The sequence below is a fragment of the Siniperca chuatsi genome, linkage group LG5 (assembly GCF_020085105.1).
Source record: "Siniperca chuatsi isolate FFG_IHB_CAS linkage group LG5, ASM2008510v1, whole genome shotgun sequence".
Classification (NCBI taxonomy): Eukaryota; Metazoa; Chordata; class Actinopteri; order Centrarchiformes; family Sinipercidae; genus Siniperca; species Siniperca chuatsi.
In genome coordinates, this window is record NC_058046.1 from 2673505 (window position 1) to 2694275 (window position 20771).

The following is a 20771-nucleotide window of genomic DNA, read 5'->3' on the forward strand; positions in this document are numbered from 1 at the left end:
CGGACAAAATAAGGTATCTGAAGACGTCGCCTTGTGCTCTGGGAAATTGTAGTGGACATTTTTCACATTTTATAGACTTAACAGATGATCAATTAATCAAAAAACACCTGAGAAAATATTTGACAGATTAATGAAAATAATCATTACTTGCATCCGAAGAAATGATCATTTTCTTTTCAATAAAAACAGGGTGGCCTGGTGGTCTATGATAAATACAATTTAATGGCAACATCCGTCTTATTCTTTCTGAAAACCTTTGCTTCCTGACCATGTTTTCTGTCACGCTCTACAGTGACCTTTCTAATAAAGGCAAAATGTCTAATCTCTAAAAATAAAAGATAAAGTGTATACGAATATATCATCATATCTCCTGTGACTCCATGCTATGTGACTGAGAAACTCTGCCTGATCATCACAGTGTTATCTCATAGTTTGTACTCCTCTGAGTAACACAACACAAATGGAAAAATGAAATGAAGAGAATGCAACCAGTCCTCTGTGTTGAAACCTTACCTTCTCGGACAGACCCTCTCCTCTCCTCCCACGCCGCCGTTCCTCAGCCCTCTGTGGCAGGCCGGCGGGCTGACGGCGGTGCAGAAGGCCGTCTCCAGGTAGCTGAGAGGCAGCATCCTGTTGACCGGCCGGTGAATCTGAGCTCCACTCCACCGGGTCAGAGCCGCCCTGCTGCCCACGTAGAAGTGAACGAGAGCCGGTAAAGAGTCGAAGGCCTCGCCCTCCAGGCCGTACTGGACCCGAGTGTACGTCTCGCTGGACTGGACCGCCGTCTTCCTGATGAGGAAGTGAAGTGTTTTCTGCTCCCAGTGGCTGGTGAGGACAAAGTCGCCCTGACTGGACTGAGAGTCTCTGATGAGGAAGTCGCCGTGGTTCACCACCAGGCTCTCCGACACCTGAGGAGGCATTTAAATTTTTCTTGGTTATTGAAATCACTATGTGACATTTTTATGTAAATACACATGTTCTCACAGAAAGCTCATGCAGCATGATGGCTCAGTGTGGTGGCTTTACTTTTAGCAACATTGCAACGAGTTTGTATTTAGAAGGACTGATATCTGCTCTTTCCTGACACACAAGAGATGATGCAGTTTTCCAAATAAAGAAGAGGCCCAATATTAGTGTGACCCTCCACCCTGAGTGCTGAGTGATCAAAGACTGTTGGAATCCAGAAAGGAGGTAAACAGCGATCTTATGGCTCTCTAACCTCTAAACAGCAGCTGCCTGCAGAAGAATTAGTCCTGTATATGTTCATCTTAATGCTGTTGTATTTTAATATTAAGTCCACCCTTCTGACACCTGAGATTCTCAGTCAGGTATTGCAGAATGATTACTGTAAATGGCAATTAGATTATTCCTGCTACACCTGCATTCACCTGCTGTGTAATCTGAGCCTACACTCTGTGGTAACACTGCTACTTAGAGGGATCCCTCCTTAATGTAAAACTCAATTTGAAGGTTAGATCCCAAAAGCCAGTTTTATTTTGGATCCGGGTTTTAAAATACCTGGTTTCGTTAAGCTCTAATTCTTAGCAAAAAGCAACGTACAAATAATTTAGGTGGTAAATTACCTAAATGACAATTATGTTATTTAACTGCAAAAACTTGAAAATCCTGTCAAAGATGCTGACTTTGTATACGTTTCTAATTCTGAACAAAACAAGGGTGATTTTTAGATGTGTCGGTGGCTAGCTTGCTGGCTAACAAGATACAACATTTACAACAAGAATGCAAGAAAAGCATTTAAAAATTTGTGTTGTGCAAGTGTGTGTGTGTATTACAACGTGGGGGCATAAATCTGACCACTATGAGGACAAAAAGCAGTTCTCACATGGTAAAAAAACAAGGTTGTGGGTTTAGGGTTGGGATAAGGCATGTAGTGGTTACAGTTAGGTTTAAGGTAAACATCAAGGCAATTAATGTACAGTAAGTCAATGCAATGTCCTCATAAGTGACAAACACAAATTATGTGTGCGCGTGAGTGTGTGTGTGTGTGTGTGTGTGTGTGTGGCAGACCTCCCAGGGGATGCGTCCGTGGTACCAGGCGTGGCTCTTCAGGTTGCTGCCGCTCAGCTTCAGCTCCTCCTCCAGCTGCTTCCTCAGCGTCTCTGACGGCGGCTCCAACCAGAACTTGTCTTTGGAGAACTTAAAAGGCATCACAGCACAGTCAGACACAAAAACCCAACAAGACAAACACAAAAACAATTACCATCATAGCCCATCATGTAGCACATCATGTAGCAGCTTCTGGCTTTGGGTTCAAATCCCAACAGAGGTGTCTACTGTCTGCTGCATTTCTGCGGCCTCTTTCCACTTTCCTTTCGTCTGGATAAGCAAACCAGACTCCTCTCTTTCCTTAAAAAAGCTGCTTGAAATGTTCGTTCTCTGAGAGAACAAGCATTGTGGGTAAATCTAGTCAAACTGCAGCCTTCTCAGCTCTGTTTGTGTGTGTGTGTGTGTGTGTGTGTGTGTGTGTGTTAACAGAGGACAGAGGGGGGTGAGGAGGGAGGACAGACAGCTCTGGCATTCCCACACTGGCATCCACACTGGCGGCACCAGGGGCCCGAGACCCAGACCCATGCTGGAGTCTTGGCCTCGTTGCCGTGGCAACGTCATTGTGTGACGGGGGTCATCACTCAGTGGTGCTTTGTCTGACGCGTCTTTATACAAACACAAAAAAAACCCCCCGCAAATAAGAAGATACTGTATATCAAGAGTTTACACCGACAACAGGCTGGGAATGCTTTTGTTTTGGGACACACACACACACACACACACACACACACAGTGTTACTGTTATTACACTGTTATATTCGTGACATGTTGTTTTTCTTCTCCCTGACACCTCCCACCCCTTTGCTTTTTGACAGAATGGTTTGTCCCACTGGACTGTGAATCAAGGGCTGGGCACCGGGCCAGGACCACTTCAAAACAAAACAGGAGTGTGCGTATATATATATATATGTGTGTGTGTGTGTGTGTGTGTGTGTGTGTGTGTTTTGGAGGGGGAAAAGACCTAGAAGCCCCTAATGAATGAGCTTTAATTTCATTAGCATTATCATTCATTGCCAGCTTGTCCCATTCAGACAAGTGTGTTTGTCAAGTATCCAATTATAAGTCAATGAACTGGAAATTCTCTCGCTCTCTGTGTCTCTTTCCACCTTTTCCAGGCAGAGCTGCCGGCCAAATCGAGGCCACAGCGGTTACCAGCGGCAACGAGCTTCAAAGTATTTCACCGCAGAGGACCGCATTCCCCGAGTCTTTTCTGTCACCCGTCCTGATTGAATTAGAGCCCGAGTGCCGTGTGTAGAGGACCACAGCAGCAGACAGAAACAAGTTTTAATTTAACCTTCGCTGAAAATGGTGCCACTGCTGGGAACAGAAAGTGTCTTGCTTTCAAGAGGAAGAGAGAAAAGCAGCTTCACAGCAAAAGGAAGTCACATATAAACAATGTGAGTGTTGAATAAAAAATAGATTTGAAATCATGAAAAGAGGAAGCTTACCTTCACATATTCTCCATTGCTGTCCATCAAGTCCTGCAGACTGAAAAACAAAAGTCAAAAATACTCTGTAAAGCTTCATTACAGGAGTCCGTAAGCTTCTGCTCTTGTTTTAGCCTCTTTTCCACCTCTGTTTGACTGTGGGGATTTACTGTACATGCATGCATCTTCTCAATTCTTATATATGTGGATACTTTATATCAGGGAGCACAAAGACAGGGGGCCTTTCAAACATCCCTGTTCAGCTGGTCCTCACTGAGGCACTGGCACACAGTTACTGCATCCATGAAGCCGTTTTAGCATTACAGCAACCTTGGCTCTAACATGATGCTGATGTTTAGTCAAGTCAAGTTTATTTCTATAGCACATGTTTAGCATGTTCACAATCATAGTTTAGCATGTTAGCATGCTAACATTTGCTAATAAGCAATAAACACAAAGTACAGCTGAGGCTGATGGGAATTTCATTAGTTTTGCAGGTATTTGGTCATAAACCAAAGTACTGGACAAAGTGAAGTTTTGACCTGATGATGGAGCAGGGTCATCAAAGTCATTAGTATTCAGCCTCTGGAGACCATGAATATCTGAACCAAATTTGGTGCCGACACATCAAGTAGATGTTTCATAGAATAAGTGAAAACTTTGACCTGCTGGTGGCGCTAGAGGAAAAGTCAGAGGATCACCAAAGTCATTAGGATTCATCTTCTGGGCACCAGGAATGTGCGTGTCAAATTTCATGGCAACCCATCTGATAATTGTTGAGACATTTGAGTCTGAACCAAAGTGGTGGACTGACCGACAGACACAGAGTCATGTGACCAACATGGCTAAAACCTTCTGCAATTACATCTAAACTTGCTCTTTCTGTGAAATCCACTCATTGCTGCAGAAGCTGCTCTTTCTTCTGGCTGCAGATGTTTTGTGGGGTTTTAGAATCTTAAGTTACTGTTTCTATTTATTTCTGTGGGTTTAGACAGCACTTTGGTTGTTTAAAGGTGAAATTTAGGTTGTTTCCAAGAGGAAATGAACATTTTATTCATGGTTTTATAATCGCATTTCTGTTTCATTCTGATTTGTGGTATATTTTTGTGGTATCTGTTGCTGCCTATGCATCTTGTCCAGGGCTCTTGAAAAACGGTTTAGTGGTTAAATAAAGGCTTAAATGAATAAAAATATAGAATTTCATAGGAAGCTTCCTCCACATAGCTATGTCATTTGGTACTGTGGGAGAAATGTGTTTAAGTTATGCGATGACGTGATAGTTAACCCGAGATTGAGTCCTTCAGACTTGACATGCTTTATGCTTTGGATGCCCGGAGGAAGACCTTGGAGATGCTTCACCTTCATAATAAGCATGGATGAGATCTGGTCTTGGCCGTCAGTCCCAGACACTGCCTGCCTCTGCCTTATGGAGTCCTTTCTTCAAGGCACAGGTACCATATAAAGCTGAGACACGGGTGTGAAGAGTTTGGTACTGACTGTGTGCATGTATGCAAGCTGTGCCAATATCTTCTCTGATATCAGATCTGTGTTGTAATAAACTCATATATTCAAGCAAGGACAACTTATTCTTCTATTCATCAAAGCGAAGCTTGAAGTTTTTCAACTTAAGGTACTAATTATGATGAAAATAGTAATTTACTCAAGAGATCAGTTCTAATTAAACCCAAACAAATATGAATTCATTATTCAGTGGTTATTGGTGTGTGCACTGACTAAAAGACGCTCTTAGTTACAGTAGCAATTAATTATAATTAATTGGAATTAGAAGTGTAACAATGTTTTTAACCTTTGATCTATTTTGCCATTAGTACCAAATTACATAGTTATTTCCAAGAAACTGCCTTGGAAATTATTAGTAAGTTGTGCGCCTCTTAAAATAAACATGCTATAGGCAACAATCACATTTAGACGTCTTGTGTAATGATTTAGTCATAGTTCAACACTAATCTGCTTCGTCGTGGCTGTGTAGGTGTGCTTTGATCAGATTTGAATGACGTTGGCATCTTCCTGGTAACAGAAGCAAACAACCCAACCGTGATCGGACTCAGGTTCTCAATTTTGTATTACTCAGTTTTTCCAACAGCACTCACTTCAACCCGAAAGCACGAAGAGAAACAAGCAAATACAGAAATCTCTCACGAGTAACGACCAGATAACAGTGTGTTCATGTTGTGCAACATTTCGTCTACATGTAGCAGTGGTTTCCAGTCTGGGAGCTCAGATAATTGCGAGGGGTTACTAGATAAATAAAGGGATAAAAAAGATTATATTAGATACATTTTTTGTCTCTATTTTTTTGCTTTTTTCTTGTCAAATACTTGATGATTTTACCTCATAAAGCTCCTAAATATCTGATGAATCAATCAGAGAATTAAAGATCAAACCATAGTCTTTGAAAATAACTTAAAATGCCTTAATGATCTCTGAATCTCTGCAATCTTAATATAAACTCCGGTTTTCTTAAATGGCTGAGTTTTATGCCTCTGTTTTTGTAATCACCACCTCTAGACTTACAATGAATTGACTCATTTTATCTCTTTTTTAGTTTACATGAGAAATTCAGCTGAGTCATGATAATATCACTTCATATCACTCTACATTCATTTTGTCATTAACCCCTTTATGAATATGTTTGGACTTTTCTGTTTGTAAAGATTCATCAAGATACATTTTCTGCAGATTTCTCATTCGGTGCGATCGCTGTCTCTCGGGTTTTTGGTGCTCTTCGGCCCCACAGCTCCAGCTGAGCCCAAACCTGACAACAGGACTGCTGAGAGGCTGGGTGAAGTCCCGGAGCCCAGCTGTTGGCGCCAACGTTAAGTGCTGCTAAAACAACAATGTCGTGTTTTCACATATGTAGTTCTACACTTGTTCAATAAAGAAGATATAGAATATAAATAAGAAGCTTTAGAGTTGTTTGACGGTGGATTTTCGAGGCTAGCAGTCTACCCCTGCTTTCTGTCTCGCAAACAAGCTAGGCTAACATGTCCTGGACCTGATCTCCAGCTTCTCATCTGAGAAATGCACTGCTCTGTCCTGGATGGTAGTAGCAGTAGTAGGGCCGGGTACTGTTGAAATCGAACTGATATTTTTCTTGAGTTTTGGTGTCGATACCAAAATACTACTTTTTTTCAGTACCTTACTTTGAGGAATATATCCACAAAACCCTTTTTTCATTTAACAAAAGAAGCCAAAGCTCACAACTGATAAATGTCGTCTAAACACAGGCAGCCGTCCGGGAACTTTGACTAAATAAAATCCAACTTTGATTTAAATCACAAACTATCTGATCAGAGAATAAGTGAACAAGTTACAAATCTGACCAGATATTTGATGCCAACTTTCAGTACTTGACCGTTTTTGGTACTCGATGCTACAGACACATTTTGGTTGAGGTTCAGTACCCAGCCCTAAGTACTGTAATAGCAGTACTAATAGCATTCGTAGTAGCAGTAGCAATAGTAGTAGTAGTAGTGCAGCTTTCCGTCTCCTGTCTGTCTGTCTGTCTGTCTGTCCTGTTGCACAACTCTCTGACAGCAGCAGTGTGTTAATGCGACACCACCCAGCAACAGCTTGCAACACAACAAACTTCTCCAGGGAGGATGGGGAATATTTCTGCTGCTATGTGAAACCTCATATCTGCAAATGCTGTGTTCTTCAGGACTGAAGCAAAGGAAACTTCCTTTCTCCCCCGATATCCATGCAGTAATCACACCAGCTGGCTTCTCACCAAGTCTGAAGGCTCTGGGAGTCACAAGACTCAGCTCCGCACACGGAGGACCACAGAAAAAGGGAAAAACACCACCCAAACTGCAGTTGCACGGTTTCTTTCTGACAGCAGTGATGTGAAACGTCTTCTTTTTTTTTCGGTGACTCTGCTCTTCCTCAACATGCTGCATATTTCCATGAATAACATCAGGGGAGGTGACCTTTTGTTCCCAAACACAAACTCTGAGAGCAGACAGCAAACACACACACACACACACACACACATGCAAACAGATGTGAACACACAAGTAAAACACACTGCATCAGAAACTCCCTGACACTCAAAAGCTACGTTCACAAACCCTATGTAGTCGGTTTTATGTCCTTGTTGCTGCTTGTGTTGTTTCTGATTGTTATGGAGTACATCAGAAAAAACTCATTTTTTAATTATTTCATGATGAGGGTAAACTCTGGGTTACTCACTGTAAGGCTGGAGAGGACGTGCACGTATTTATCTCTGACATTTTGTTTTCACATAACAACTTTTGTTTTCCTGTGATTATGAAATAATTATTTCATCAGCAAAAAGACAACAGATCAAGAAATAATAAGAGCTCTAAAGAAAACAAGTTTATTAAGATTTATTGAGATCATGAAATCACTTCCTCACGATCATGAGAAAATATCTTACATTTCATCATCTGGCCCTCATTACAAGTAAAGCCCTGTTTCAGCACAGAGTATTAGCTCTCTGATAATGTTAAATATTGCTGCACATAAAGTATATATTTTCAGTTTAATGTAGGCCCACTGTGCCTACAGTATGTTAAAGTATAGGCTTGTATAGTGTTTGTATTTTACATTGTCTATGCTGCCAAATGGTAGCCATGTTAGTTGGAAAACAGTTTTATCTCTTTACTTAACTGCCACAACTTATTAACGATTCGGCCAGTGTGTGGGCTCACGTAGAAACCAATTGGTGCTAGTGTTTTGATGCCCATCAGAGGCAGGCAGAGGCCGGTCCAGACTGAGGCTGGATAGGGCACTGAGCAGAGGGGAGTCTCGGACATGGTCCCCCGCCTTCCACTGGCTCTGCCCTCCACTCACCCCCTCCTCCTCTTTCGTCTTCTTCTTCTCCTTCAGCCCTTTGCAGCTGTTCTTCTGCTTCTGGCTGCGGGGCACAGTGCCCACGTGTGTATGGCGACCTTTCGTAGTATTAAGTATTTGTCAAAAATGTATGGCATGTAGGAGCCTATAGAGTTGCGAAGTAGCCGCTGGTTCGGGGAGTGCTTTTCCCCACTCCGTATTCCCATTTCAGAATTTTCTTTAAACGATATCCTCAGTGCTGTTAAACATAGAAAAATGCGACCCACCTGGATAATGGAACAAGTGAGCGTGAGATCTGCAGGCGAGTTGGTCCAGCGTCAGCGGCAATGCGGGCGTTGCAGCAGACCGTCGAGGTGACGAGGGAGCTGAGCCAGAAGGCAAAGCTCTCGATTTACCACTGGATCTGCGTTCCAACCCTCACCTGCGGTCGTGAGCTTTGGGTAGCGACCGATGGAATGAGACTGCGGGTACAAGTGGCTGAAATGAGTTTCCTCCGTAGGGAGTCTGGGCTCAGCCTTAGAGACAGGGTAAGGAGCTGGTTCAGGTATCTGATCGGGATGCCTCCTGGGTTCCTTCCTTTTGGAGGTTTTCAGGCCATGTCCAGCTGGTAGGAGACCCCTGGGTAGAGATTATAAATCTCATCTGGTTTGGGATCCCCAAAGAAGAGCTGGAAAACAGTCCTGGGGAGGGGGACGTCTGGGCTACCTTACTTAGCCTGCTGCCCTCACGACCCGGCCACGGATAAGCGGCAGAAAATGGACGGATGGATCAGAGAGCTATTGTGACTAACTAATGCTAGCACGTTCCTGGCTTGCAAGTGTGTTAGCCGTTAGCTCACCATTTCACTGTGCCACTTCCTTTGGGTGACCGGGTCTTAAAGGTTTGTCTGTGCAAATGGACAGCCATCGGCACGTGGATTTCACAAACGTCTCGGTGAAACAGACTACTTGTTCGACTGATAAGCTCTTCAACAGATTTTATCTTCTCAGTTTGGTGAAGGACAGCTGTGGACATCAGTGAGACCATGACAGCAGACCACGGCCACAGTGAACCTCTGCGCTGCATCGTCGTGGTCCACAGAAAGTCCGAGCTGTTGGGGAAACGCCCTCCGCCTGGGGGCTGCACTCCCCAAACCAGCATCAGGTTTTACAGCGCTTCCTGCTCCTTCAGCCAGCAACTCTTACACCGCTGCGTGAGACACACTCGTAACATCCACACACACACACACACACACACACACACACACAGACAGACACTAGCTGTGGTTTGAAGCTTTAATAACCCAAAACTAATGTTGCACCATCTGCATGCGTCCACACAGAGCAGAGGCTGTTGAGATTTAGAAACAAACACAAAGTGGAAAACAAACGTTTTAAATGAAAGTCGAGGTTAACCACTTCTCAATAACCACTTCTGTTCTGACTGATTCATAAACTGGAAAACAGAACTGACGTGGCGGCACAATCAGGTCAGGAAATCACCCGCTGCTGATGACATTCAGGTCAGTTGTGGTGAGTCAGTGACCATCTTTCATCATCATCGTTTACACACCAGACTTCAGAGTTTCCCCCAGAAAATTATTAATTTCAGCGAATGATTACTTATTACTGCAAACCCAATGTACGATCAATCAACCAATCACCTGCTGAGCTGAATCTGACTGATCCTGATGCATCTCTATATATATATATATATATATATATATATATATATATATATATATATATATATATATATATATATATATATATATATATATATATACAATCGCTTTATATAAATACTCAGTCTTTGTTGTGGGATGAAGCACCACGGCTCATTTTCCCTGAAGTCTAATATTATATTTCATACAATTATGATACTATCTTCTGATATTAGCCCAGGTGCTCCTTCTTCAGGTGAGGCTGAGCGCCTCCACTATAAAACACTGCAGGAAACCAGGGGACTTTCATAATGCCAATAAACACTTTTCCTTTTAGTCAGCTTCAACAATCTGAGAAAACTATTATGTTACTGCCTGAAGAAGACATTTAAACTGTAAGATGATATAAGAAAAGACCTGGTGTCCTTACACCTGACTGTAATGGTCTGAGATCAAAGTCAGGTGTGAAGCAGGTGGGACAGGCAGGATGAGGTCAAACAGGCTGCTGCATCTCTGCCAAAGAAGCCTTATCACTATTCTGACTGGAGCCAGAGCAGGATCAAATTCCTCTTATGTAACACACCGTCTGGTCCAGTTTCACATTCAGCCTGCACCCCTGCATGTAACACACAGACAGACAGACCGACTGTGGACCAGCCTGCCCCCCCACCCGACTCCAACGTCGACCAGTCCTAAAGGTTTCACTAGTCAGGAGCTTTTCATGTTTAATGGCATCAAACTAACCTCAGACATGTCTGTTTCTGCTGTGAGTGCATCAATCACAGGCTGCATGCAGGAAAAGTAGATCCAAGTCCAGACACTAAGACTTGCAGCTGACTCTTGGAGCAGTTCAACAGATGACACTGACATACCGCACATTTCTTCCTCCAGTGATCGTCTCAGAGATGCAGCGAGAATAACACAGTGCTGCCTTTACACTAACACGTATTCATGTAGTTATCAATATTAGTTTTCTCACCTTCTCTCTCGCTCCCCGCAGCGGACTGACCGACACTTAACGTCCCGGACTTCACACATCTCCTCCCGCACAGTCCAACGCGCGCTGCCGCTGAGTTGAACCCGGCTGACGGACTGAGCCTCAGCGCACAGGCGGCCACTGCGCATGCGCGCTGCTACAACTACTGAGCATTATACTGTATTTTAATCACGATGCATATTATCAGGCATTATCTAGGACCGCTGTTTATAAAAGACATTCTTATATTATCGTGACTTTTTTTTTGTAAACTTTCAACTTTTCTGTCGAAACATTAAAACAATTTCAATATTGTGACGTTTTTCTTAAAATTAAAGGACTTTATTCTAATAACATTTGGACTTTTTTTCTCGTAAGTTGAACACATAGTAGCACATGAATAATCGCTTTTTTTTTAAGTCAAATGGCTGTGACTAGTATTAAGAGTATGCACTTTTAAAATGTATTTTTTATTGTTTTTATCCGTATTGGTGGTAGAAGTAATCATAATAAATTATTCGAAATATAGTTAATCATGTGTATTATGTCATTTAATTATATTTTTAATATTGTAAATTGTAAGGTTATTTCTAGGAGTTTAACTGTTTCCTTTGTTTTCTGCCGGTAAGATAAGATAACTTTAACGTGTTACAAATAAAAAAACCATTTGTCTCATTTTCATCAACAAGTGTCTTTTTTTCTTTATCTGCCTCATTCTGTCTTATTGCATCACGATACTGACAAAAGTCTTCTAACAAGCTGATTCACAGTGGCAGATTCTTAAGAAAATAAGACTTCAGAAACAACAATTGATAATAGGATAAAGTGCTGCTTTAAACCGTCATTTAAACTGAAGTTTATAGAGCGGGCTAAAAAAAAAAACAAACCACAGACTGTTTTTGGGCCAGCCATTAAAAGGTCTCACCTGTCAGGGTTCTGCACTTCCTGGGAGCCGAGCTTTGTGGTTTCCTGCTTACGTGTGACGCCTCCCTGCCTCTCTGTGTGGTCGCCCACACGTCTGCGAGCTGCTTCAGCTATGGGGTCCATCGGCACGTACACATCCTGCGGGGAAACCACTTTGGGGCCATTAGTTGCCATGTTTGAAGGCTCTCCTACAGTTCCAGCATCCTTGCTCCTTGACGATGCCACTTGGCTCTTGAAGGGGTCCGCCGAAGGATCACCGATGCTGCTTTTAGGTGCTGAGGTCAAAGGTGAAGCCCTGCTGGGTGACGGGGTGGCGGGCAGCGGCCGGGCCGGTGCAGAGGCAGGCAGAGGCCGGTCCAGACTGAGGCTGGACAGGGCACTGAGCAGAGGGGAGTCTCGGACATGGTCCCCCGCCTTCCACTGGCTCTGCCCTCCACTCACCCCCTCCTCCTCTTTCGTCTTCTTCTTCTCCTTCAGCCCTTTGCAGCTGTTCTTCCGCTTCTGGCTGCGGGGCACAGTGCCCACGTGTGTGTACATTTCGTTGGATCGGGCGTAGCTGGGGCTGTGGAGGCAGGACTCCATGTCATCCACCGAATGGTCTCCCGCTGCTGATTTGGCAACGCCAAGGCTCCCATCATGCTCTGCTGGGGCTGCCTTGATGTTGGCCTTCTCTGCCTGCCGGCGGGTGGTGAGATTGGTGAGGCTCCCGAACCATTTGAAACCTGGAGAGTAGGAGGCAGTCAACATTCCTTTGTCAACATCATGAAAGGGACCTTTTTATAATGAATTTAAGTCTCAGTGTGTAAATGAAGACATAATAACATGATTATTTCAAAAATAAGAGGTGGGAAAACAGCCAAATACGAATCAAACTAATTCTATTACTTTTTATATCATCTCAGCCAGTCGGTCAGTGAGTCGGCTGTGGAGATATTTCACTCTGAACTCTTTGGTACAGAGTGAAGCAGCTCGGTCGGACATTCACGGTCCCCAGATGATAAATTCTAAATGTGTCTTCAGATTTTCGAGGCAACACGATTGCATGTAACGTCCATGCGAAGATGTTAGGGGACACGAGTTTGCCTTGGATGATGCAAACTGAGGTGAAGCCCCGACCGTGGGAGTTCTTGGTAAGTTTTGAGATCAGTCAGAGGCCGACCATTCAAACAGTCACATTCACACATAGTCGGTGCACATGTTGCTAGCTAGCTTACTGCTATCATCTGTGCAGTTGGTTCATTGGATGTGTGGGGGAGATTGAACACGAACTGCAAAAGCCAGCAGTCAAATTTGCTTTGCATTTAGTCTGAACAAACCATAATAACTGCTGTGGTCTTCCATCATTTCATGCAGCGCCACCATCAGGTCAATGTTTCCACTTCTCTAGCGTATGGTCACTTCTGGTCGCTGAGCGGTAGGCAGCCGGTTGCAGCGGCTACTTTTGCTTGTTTTTGGGACTTTTGTCTGCATTCTTGTGAATCTCCAGTACTTTATGTAAGCTTCACTACTGCAACTTTTTAGTTGTGGTGTAACTGGTGGAGGGTATTTGAGTTTTCAGGTAGTTTTTCATGCGTACAAGTTACCTGGAAACTCTCGCTTTGACCCGCGACCAGCTACTGGATTACCGGCGTGGCGCTGGAGTTCCTTCGGCATATGTACCAGAGGCGTTATGGAGATACTGTCGCTGCGGCCAGAGAGCCGGTGTGAAGGTCAGAATTGAGTTTGCTGCACGCTATGTCGCTCTTGCCTTGTAATTTTGACTTTAATTGCTCTTTTATAGTTTCAATTTTTATTTTTATTCTCATTTGATATACTTCTAAGTATTTATTTTTTACTTTCTCTATTTATCTGTACTTATTTCTGTCCTTGTGCTGCTGCAACACCAGAATTTCTCCTCTGAAGATCAATAAAGGCTTTTTCCTTACAGCTTGCTATATGCTAACATGCTAAATGAGAGCTGAGCCTGACAAGACACCCTCAGGGCAAACTGTAAACTCCTTTCAGCAGTTTACAAGAGTTTTCTGGTTTGTAATGAACATTACAGCCTCGTGAGACCGCTAGTGTGGCTGTAGACATTTAGTCTATTTCCTATTAAATTGTAGATCTCTAAATTCTCATGTGTTTTTCACTTGTCATTTGAATTTGGCATCTTTTTATGTTCTGTTTTCAGGAGCACGGAGAGTCCAAATGGTTTATAAAGAGATCATGCTATATCTCAAACTTCTGCACAACTTTAATTAGAAATTAGAAATGCCTAATCGCCTCGATACGTCTGTATATCCGGCTGCAGTACAGGTCCTGACGTTAACGTTGAGACACTGATCTGAGAAACTAAATTAAGTAAACGTCTTACTGTTCTTTCAAAAGAAGACAAGTTGCATTCAGTAAAACAGGAAAATACAACCTGTGACTGTTAATTTTGTTATCAGAGCTGTTTAAAGACGGCAAAGCCAAACTATTATAAAAGAAAAGGTTTGAATCCCTCTAATCTGGCAGGGTTTCTTTGCCTTGGAGTCATCTGAGGAATGTTGTTGTGCCCTCATCTCCTGAAACTCTCAGCGTTTCTGTTCTGAAGTGAAGCCCCTCGAGCTCTGAGCAGTGTTTGATTATGTTTCTGCCCCAGGGACCTATTAGACTCTGAAAACACTGACGGATATTTATTTCCTGAGCTAAATGTAGACTAATGATTTTGAGAAAGAGAGAGGAGATGATGGAGATGCAGATGCAAAGAAGCTGCATTTTTTATTTTCACGTTGAAGCCAGCAGATATCTCTGCTGTCACGCAGCCCTGAAGACTTTCACTGAATCTTTTTCTTCATCTTTTCACTGTGTAAGAAGGAAAGTTTCAGGGCCATTAAAATATTCTAAATATTTCTGCCACGAATCTAAGTCTTTGAAGAAGCAAGAGTTTCATCAGACCACAGATTTACTTCTTTTCATTTTCGTTTTTCTTTTCATTGCATCATTTCTTCTTTACCCAGCGTGATCGATTTCTTCTTCAACTCGTTAAATATATCTTAAAACTGCATGAAATCAGGTGTTGACGTTAATCTCAAAGTGCATTCTTTGCTGTGATTATGGATTTGGTGATGATAAAGCTTTATTTATAGAGCACTTATCACTTGTCTTGCATGATGATGCATGCAAGACAGAGCCAAACATCATCAAAGTCCCTGTAATCCAACGCTACATATGTTGTTTGTGCTTTCTGATCGTTGCCAGGACGACTTTGTTTGGCGGTGGCATCAAAAAAATGGCGTTAAAGGTGGTTAAAGGAAGAGTGAAACATTGCGGGAAATACACATCCTCTTTCTGGTGGAGAGTTCGATGAGAAGATCAACGCAACTCTCGAATCTGTCCATTAAATAAATATAAAGCCACAGCCAGCAGCCGATTAGCTCACTAATTAACCAATTAAACAAACAAGATAGAACGTATTAATTAGTGACCTTTAGAGGTTCTGATAGCTGGATTTTTTACCTTTGGACAAAGTTAGCTGCTTCCCGCAGTCTTCATGCTAAGCTAAGCGGCTGCTGGCTGTAGCTGTATTGATCTTCTCATGTAACTCTCTGCCAGAAAGCAAATAAGCACATTCCCCAAAATGTTGAACTATCCCTTTAAGGTTTGCTTGAAGGGTATTTTAAAACCTGGGCCCTATTTTTACATATTTTGGGGTCTAAATGACTAATAGGTACAAAAAGGTTTGGAATTGGTCCAGTAGATCGCCTCAGCCAGCCGCAAAACAGGCCGCAATGCAACGCCAATTGCGTCCGTCAAAAGTACGTCCACTAAAAGTGCTTGTTTTTGCCACTGGCAGGCGCAGATTGTTATTCTAAGTGTCTGACAACATTATGAAAAGGATCCCTACTGAGACAGACCTTTTTGTTAAAGACTAAGATCCTTTATGTTTAACCAGAAACAGAAGTCTCGCTCTGAATCCTCGTCTCAGAAAGACGACGGCGGAAACGGGAGTCAGTAAGTCACCTTACTCTTTAACAAAAAGGAGGAGTTTTTCAATTTCTAGGCTAGCGGTTCCCCCTGTTTCTCGTCTTTGTGCTAAGCTAGGTTAAGCACATCCTGGATCCGTCTCTGTGCTGGACTCACAGAGATTATACTGACTCTGGAGAGGACGACATACAGCAGGATTTCCCAGAATGTTGAACTGTTACTTTAATTGATTCACGTATACAAAAATAGAACCATCCAGTGTCAAGAGTGCAACTTTTTTGGGTGGAACAAGTGGGAACTCAACTCCACCCAGAGATTCCTGTCAGCAGATATGAGACGAGATATTTTTGTCACTTTTTAGGGAAAATGTAAAGACGTCGACGTGGATCTAAAATGAAAACTTTTTAGTGTGTTTATACTGTGATCACACAACTAGATAGACATCCTGTCCAGCTCAAAGAATAGCAGCACTGCTCTAAAGTTTCAGTCCTATTTTCAGGCCTAAGTGAACGACCTTCAGATGCATCATCGAGTCAAACAGCAGAAGAACAGAAGCACAGTGAGCTGTTGTCCTTTCAGCAGACATTCGCTGTCTTTTCTTAGCTCAACTCTGTGCTAAACTCTGCACTCAGCCGGCCCGCCGTCCATTCAGACTGCACAAAGACACGTCTATGCTCCATTTACAATGGACCAAAAAACTGTAAGTGGAACAGTGAACAAAGAGCCAACACACACACACTCTCACACACACACACACTCACAGTGAAACAAGTGTCAATGGATCACATTCTTTTATAGGATTGCACAAATAAACTTTCCCTGACTCATCATGGAAAGTAACTAAGTACATTTACTCACGTACTGTACTTAAGTACAGTTTTCAGGTACATTTTACTCCTTTTTCTGCTACTTTACAGTCCTTCACTATATTTCAGAGGGAAATGTTGTGCATTTATCTGAGTTACTAGTTACTTTTTAGATTTAGATTAAATTGTACAACCTTTTTGGCTTGTGACAGCAGCGGTGGGAGAAGTATTCGTAAAAGTATCAACACAACAGTGTAAAAATACTCCATTACAGGCCCCTGTAACTGATACATTATAATAAATTGTATTATTAATACCGATGCATTAATGTGGAAGCAGCATTTTACTGTCCAGTGGTTCCCAACCTAGGGGTCGGACCCCTCCAAAGGATAAATCTGAGGGGTCGTGAGATGATTAATGGGAGAGGAAAGAAGAAAAAAGTTCTGATGCGCAAATTTGGATTCATTTTTTTAGACTTTTCCCTAATCTTTGCTTTTTTTGTGAAATGTTGGAGAGTTTAACCTCTTTGGGCCTCAAACCTGAAACCATGTGAGAACAACTCATACACATCTGAAATGTGACAAGTAGCCACAACTAGAGCCCACTAACCAAACATTTTTGGGAACCACCGGTTTAATCCCTAACAATGCATTGTGATTCGTAAGCTTATCATACGGTTTTAAAGTAACAAGTAACTAAAGCTGCCAAACTAATGTCAATGGAGTAGAAAGTACTGTATTTCCCTCTGAAATGTAGCGGAGTAGAAGTATAAAATGCAAATACTCAAGTAAAGTAAAAGTACCTCAAAAGTGTACTTAAGCACAGTACATGAGTAAATGTACTTTTGTCACTTTCCACACCAAACAGTGACTTCCCCTTTATTTTCAGATCTCAGATTTTTCAATAAATAACTATTTGAGGCCTGAAGAGGTAAAACTTAATAAAGCATATATATATATATATATATATATATATATACATATACAGTATATATATATAAATATTTATATATATATATTTGTGTATCATAAATTGTGTTTTTTCTTCTGTCCTCTCCCATTAATCATCTCACAACCCCTCAGATTTATCTGGTGACCCTTTGGAGGGGCCCGACCCCTGGGTTGGGAACCACTGGATTAAACTAGCTAACTGTATATAAAGTAGTTCAAACTAGCTCCAGCTCGAGCAGCTACAACAGTAAAATGCTGCTCTAACGTCGATGCATCAGTATTAACAATATAATAAAGTCATATCAGTCACAGGGGAGGATTTACTGCAGAACGTGTACTTTTATTTCTGATATTTTAAGTAGATTTTGCATCATAAAGTAAAATATAACTTACTCAGTTTTCGTTTGCTCATGTTTCAGGCGCTGAATATGATGACTTCCTGAAATATTTACACATATAAAACAGTCATGAAAACAGTGTCCTCCACTTGTTGCTGCAGTGTGATAATGAGCCACATGCTCCTCACCCAGCAGAGTGAATCTGCTTCCTGTCTTCTGAACACAGCGGAAGCGCTGGGGGTGAATTTCTAAGTTCACGTTTTGTTGATGCAATCGGGTGACAAGTCATTTTCTGACTTCACTCTGGAAATGGGTGTCAGTCAGGAGCCACTGTGGATGTTTTACAAAGACTATTTTTGACAGGGTTTAGCTTCAGATTTCCACTCAAAGGCCAGCAAAAGTAAATTTTGACAATAATCGAATGTTCTTCCTTTCCCTTAGAGAACAAGAACTCCAAAAACTGATACGCCCCTGAATTTATCCCACCAGCCCAAGTCCCCTCAAAGCAACCACACCCTTTTCTCTATCTCTCTCTCTCTCTCTAGATATATATACATATATATAACTTCATCCTTCACCCTCCGCGGGTGGTCTCATCCTTCGAGCTCGGGTCCTCTACCAGAGGCCTGGGAGCTTGAGGGTTCTGCGCAGTATCTTTGCTGTTCCCAGTACTGCGCTCTTCTGGACCGAGATGTCTGGTGTTCTTCCAGGGATCTGCTGTAGCCACTCCTCCAGTTTGGGGGTCACTGCCCCGAGTGCCCCGATGACCACGGGCACCACTGTCGCCTTCACCTTCCAGGCCTTCTCCAGCTCTTCTCTGAGCCCCTGGTACTTCTCTAGTTTCTCATGTTCCTTTTTCCTGATGTTGCCATCACTTGGTATCGCCACATCAACCACAACGGCTTTCCTCTGTTTGTCCACCACCGCGATGTCTGGCTGGTTCGCCATTACCATTCTGTCAGTCTGGATCTGGAAGTCCCACAGGATCTTGGCTCGGTCGTTCTCTACCACCTTTGGAGGTGTTTCCCACTTTGATCTCGGGGTTTCCAGTCCATACTCCGTGCAGATGTTCCTGTACTACACTATGCCAGCCACTTGGTTATGGCGCTCCATGTATGCTTTCCCTGCCAGCATCTTACACCCTGCAGTTATGTGCTGGATATATATATATTTATATATATACATATATATATATATATATATATATATATATATATATATATATATATATATATATATATATATATATATAGTCTCAGTCTCAGGGTGCTGGATCACCATCCCAAATCCAGCACCCTGAGACTGCACGCTAGCCGTAAGGAAGGCGGCTATGGACTAGTGAGTGTGAGAGCCACTATCCAGGATGAAACATCCAAGATCCACGAGTACATCCAAGATAAGGCCCCAACAGATGACGTGCTCAGGGAATGTCTCAGGCAATGGGGAACAGAGGAAGACGTGCTGGAGGAGGGACCATCATGGGAGGACAAACCCCTACACGGGATGTACCACCGGAACATAACTGAAGTGGCTGATATCAAGAAGTCCTACAACATCAGGAGAAAGGAACATGAGAAACTAGAGAAATACCAGGGGCTCAGAGAAGAGCTGGAGAAGGCCTGGAAGGTGAAGGCGACAGTGGTGCCCGTGGTCATCGGGGCACTCGGGGCAGTGACCCCCAAACTGGAGGAGTGGCTACAGCAGATCCCTGGAAGAACACCAGACATCTCGGTCCAGAAGAGCGCAGTACTGGGAACAGCAAAGATACTGCGCAGAACCCTCAAGCTCCCAGGCCTCTGGTAGAGGACCCGAGCTCGAAGGATGAGACCACCCGCGGAGGGTGAAGGACGAAGTTTTATATATATATGTTTCATATCTCATCTATTCTGTTAACTGTTCATTTACGTCTGTAGATTTTAACATGAAGGTTTAAAGCTTTGTTCACGCTGCCTGAAATAACATTCTGGTGAAGAAATTGATTATTTTAACTCATTTTTGTTGCATTTTAAAAAGAAAGATATTCCACTTTATGCTCCTCTACATCTGACGGCTGGAGGTTGCAGATTCAGATTCTACCTTTAACATGAAATAAGTTATCATAAAGTATCACTGTTGTACTGTAAGTCCAAAATCTTCTGTCTTCAAAATGTCGACTTTTTTTATCAATGACACAAGACTTTTATAAAGGCTAAAATGATTTGTTATTTATGAGATGGTGTGAGAGATGGTGCATGCTCGAAGAGCATCGTGTCTGCTTTCAGCTGAATAAACAGAATTGTGTAATCTTTTAACTGATCTGAGAGCAGGAAAATCCCCAAAACTGAACTTTTAACCTGACAGCAACATCTTGGCACACTGATATATCAGCGCAGTGATGTGGTCAGACTCCGCTGCAACACAAAAATACCGTTTACACATTAAAACATCAATAATTCAACTATCTGACAAGGACAGTTTATCTCTTGTACTTGTTTACTTTTACTCCTTTTGCTTGAAATACAATATTTTTCCATTGTGGTTTTGCTTATATGAAGAATTAAAATGCTTCCTCCAGGTAGGGGGTAATATGTCTGACTAAATTTCCACTTTTGTCAAGTAATAATTGCTATACTAATCTGACATTTTTATACAAATATATTTAATCATTAATTGCTGTTTGTTTATTGGAAATGTCAAACTTCGATGTTGCTAGTACATTTTTTGTTTGATGAAGTTGATCTTTTAGCACAAACTGCTCCAGAGTCAGCAGAACTACAGCCTACTGGTGCAAAACATACCACTTCTTCAAAGTACAGATCAAGATATACACGTATTATTTTATGAAATAATTTCTGAAGATAACAATAAAAGACTATGA

The 20771-nt window shown here is 42.4% G+C and overlaps 1 protein-coding gene across 2 annotated transcripts in view; it reads right to left on the minus strand.

Annotated features, from left to right (window-relative positions):
* The window catches only part of sh2d3cb (SH2 domain containing 3Cb), a 36811-nt gene extending 18692 nt beyond the window's left edge, over nt 1-18119 (minus strand). The window contains exons 1-5 of one of the 2 annotated variants that reach the window (XM_044195186.1): nt 17970-18119; nt 11874-12594; nt 3516-3555; nt 2029-2157; nt 514-908 (exon numbers count right to left, since the gene is read on the minus strand). In XM_044195186.1, coding sequence (XP_044051121.1) covers nt 514-908; nt 2029-2157; nt 3516-3555; nt 11874-12594; nt 17970-17988 — 1304 coding nt within the window. In that variant the 5' untranslated portion in view covers nt 17989-18119. Of the gene's footprint in view, nt 1-513; nt 909-2028; nt 2158-3515; nt 3556-10951; nt 11808-11873; nt 12595-17969 lie in introns of those variants that run through there. The other variant, XM_044195187.1, reaches the window with a different exon arrangement.
* Nucleotides 18120-20771: the final 2652 nt, after the last annotated feature.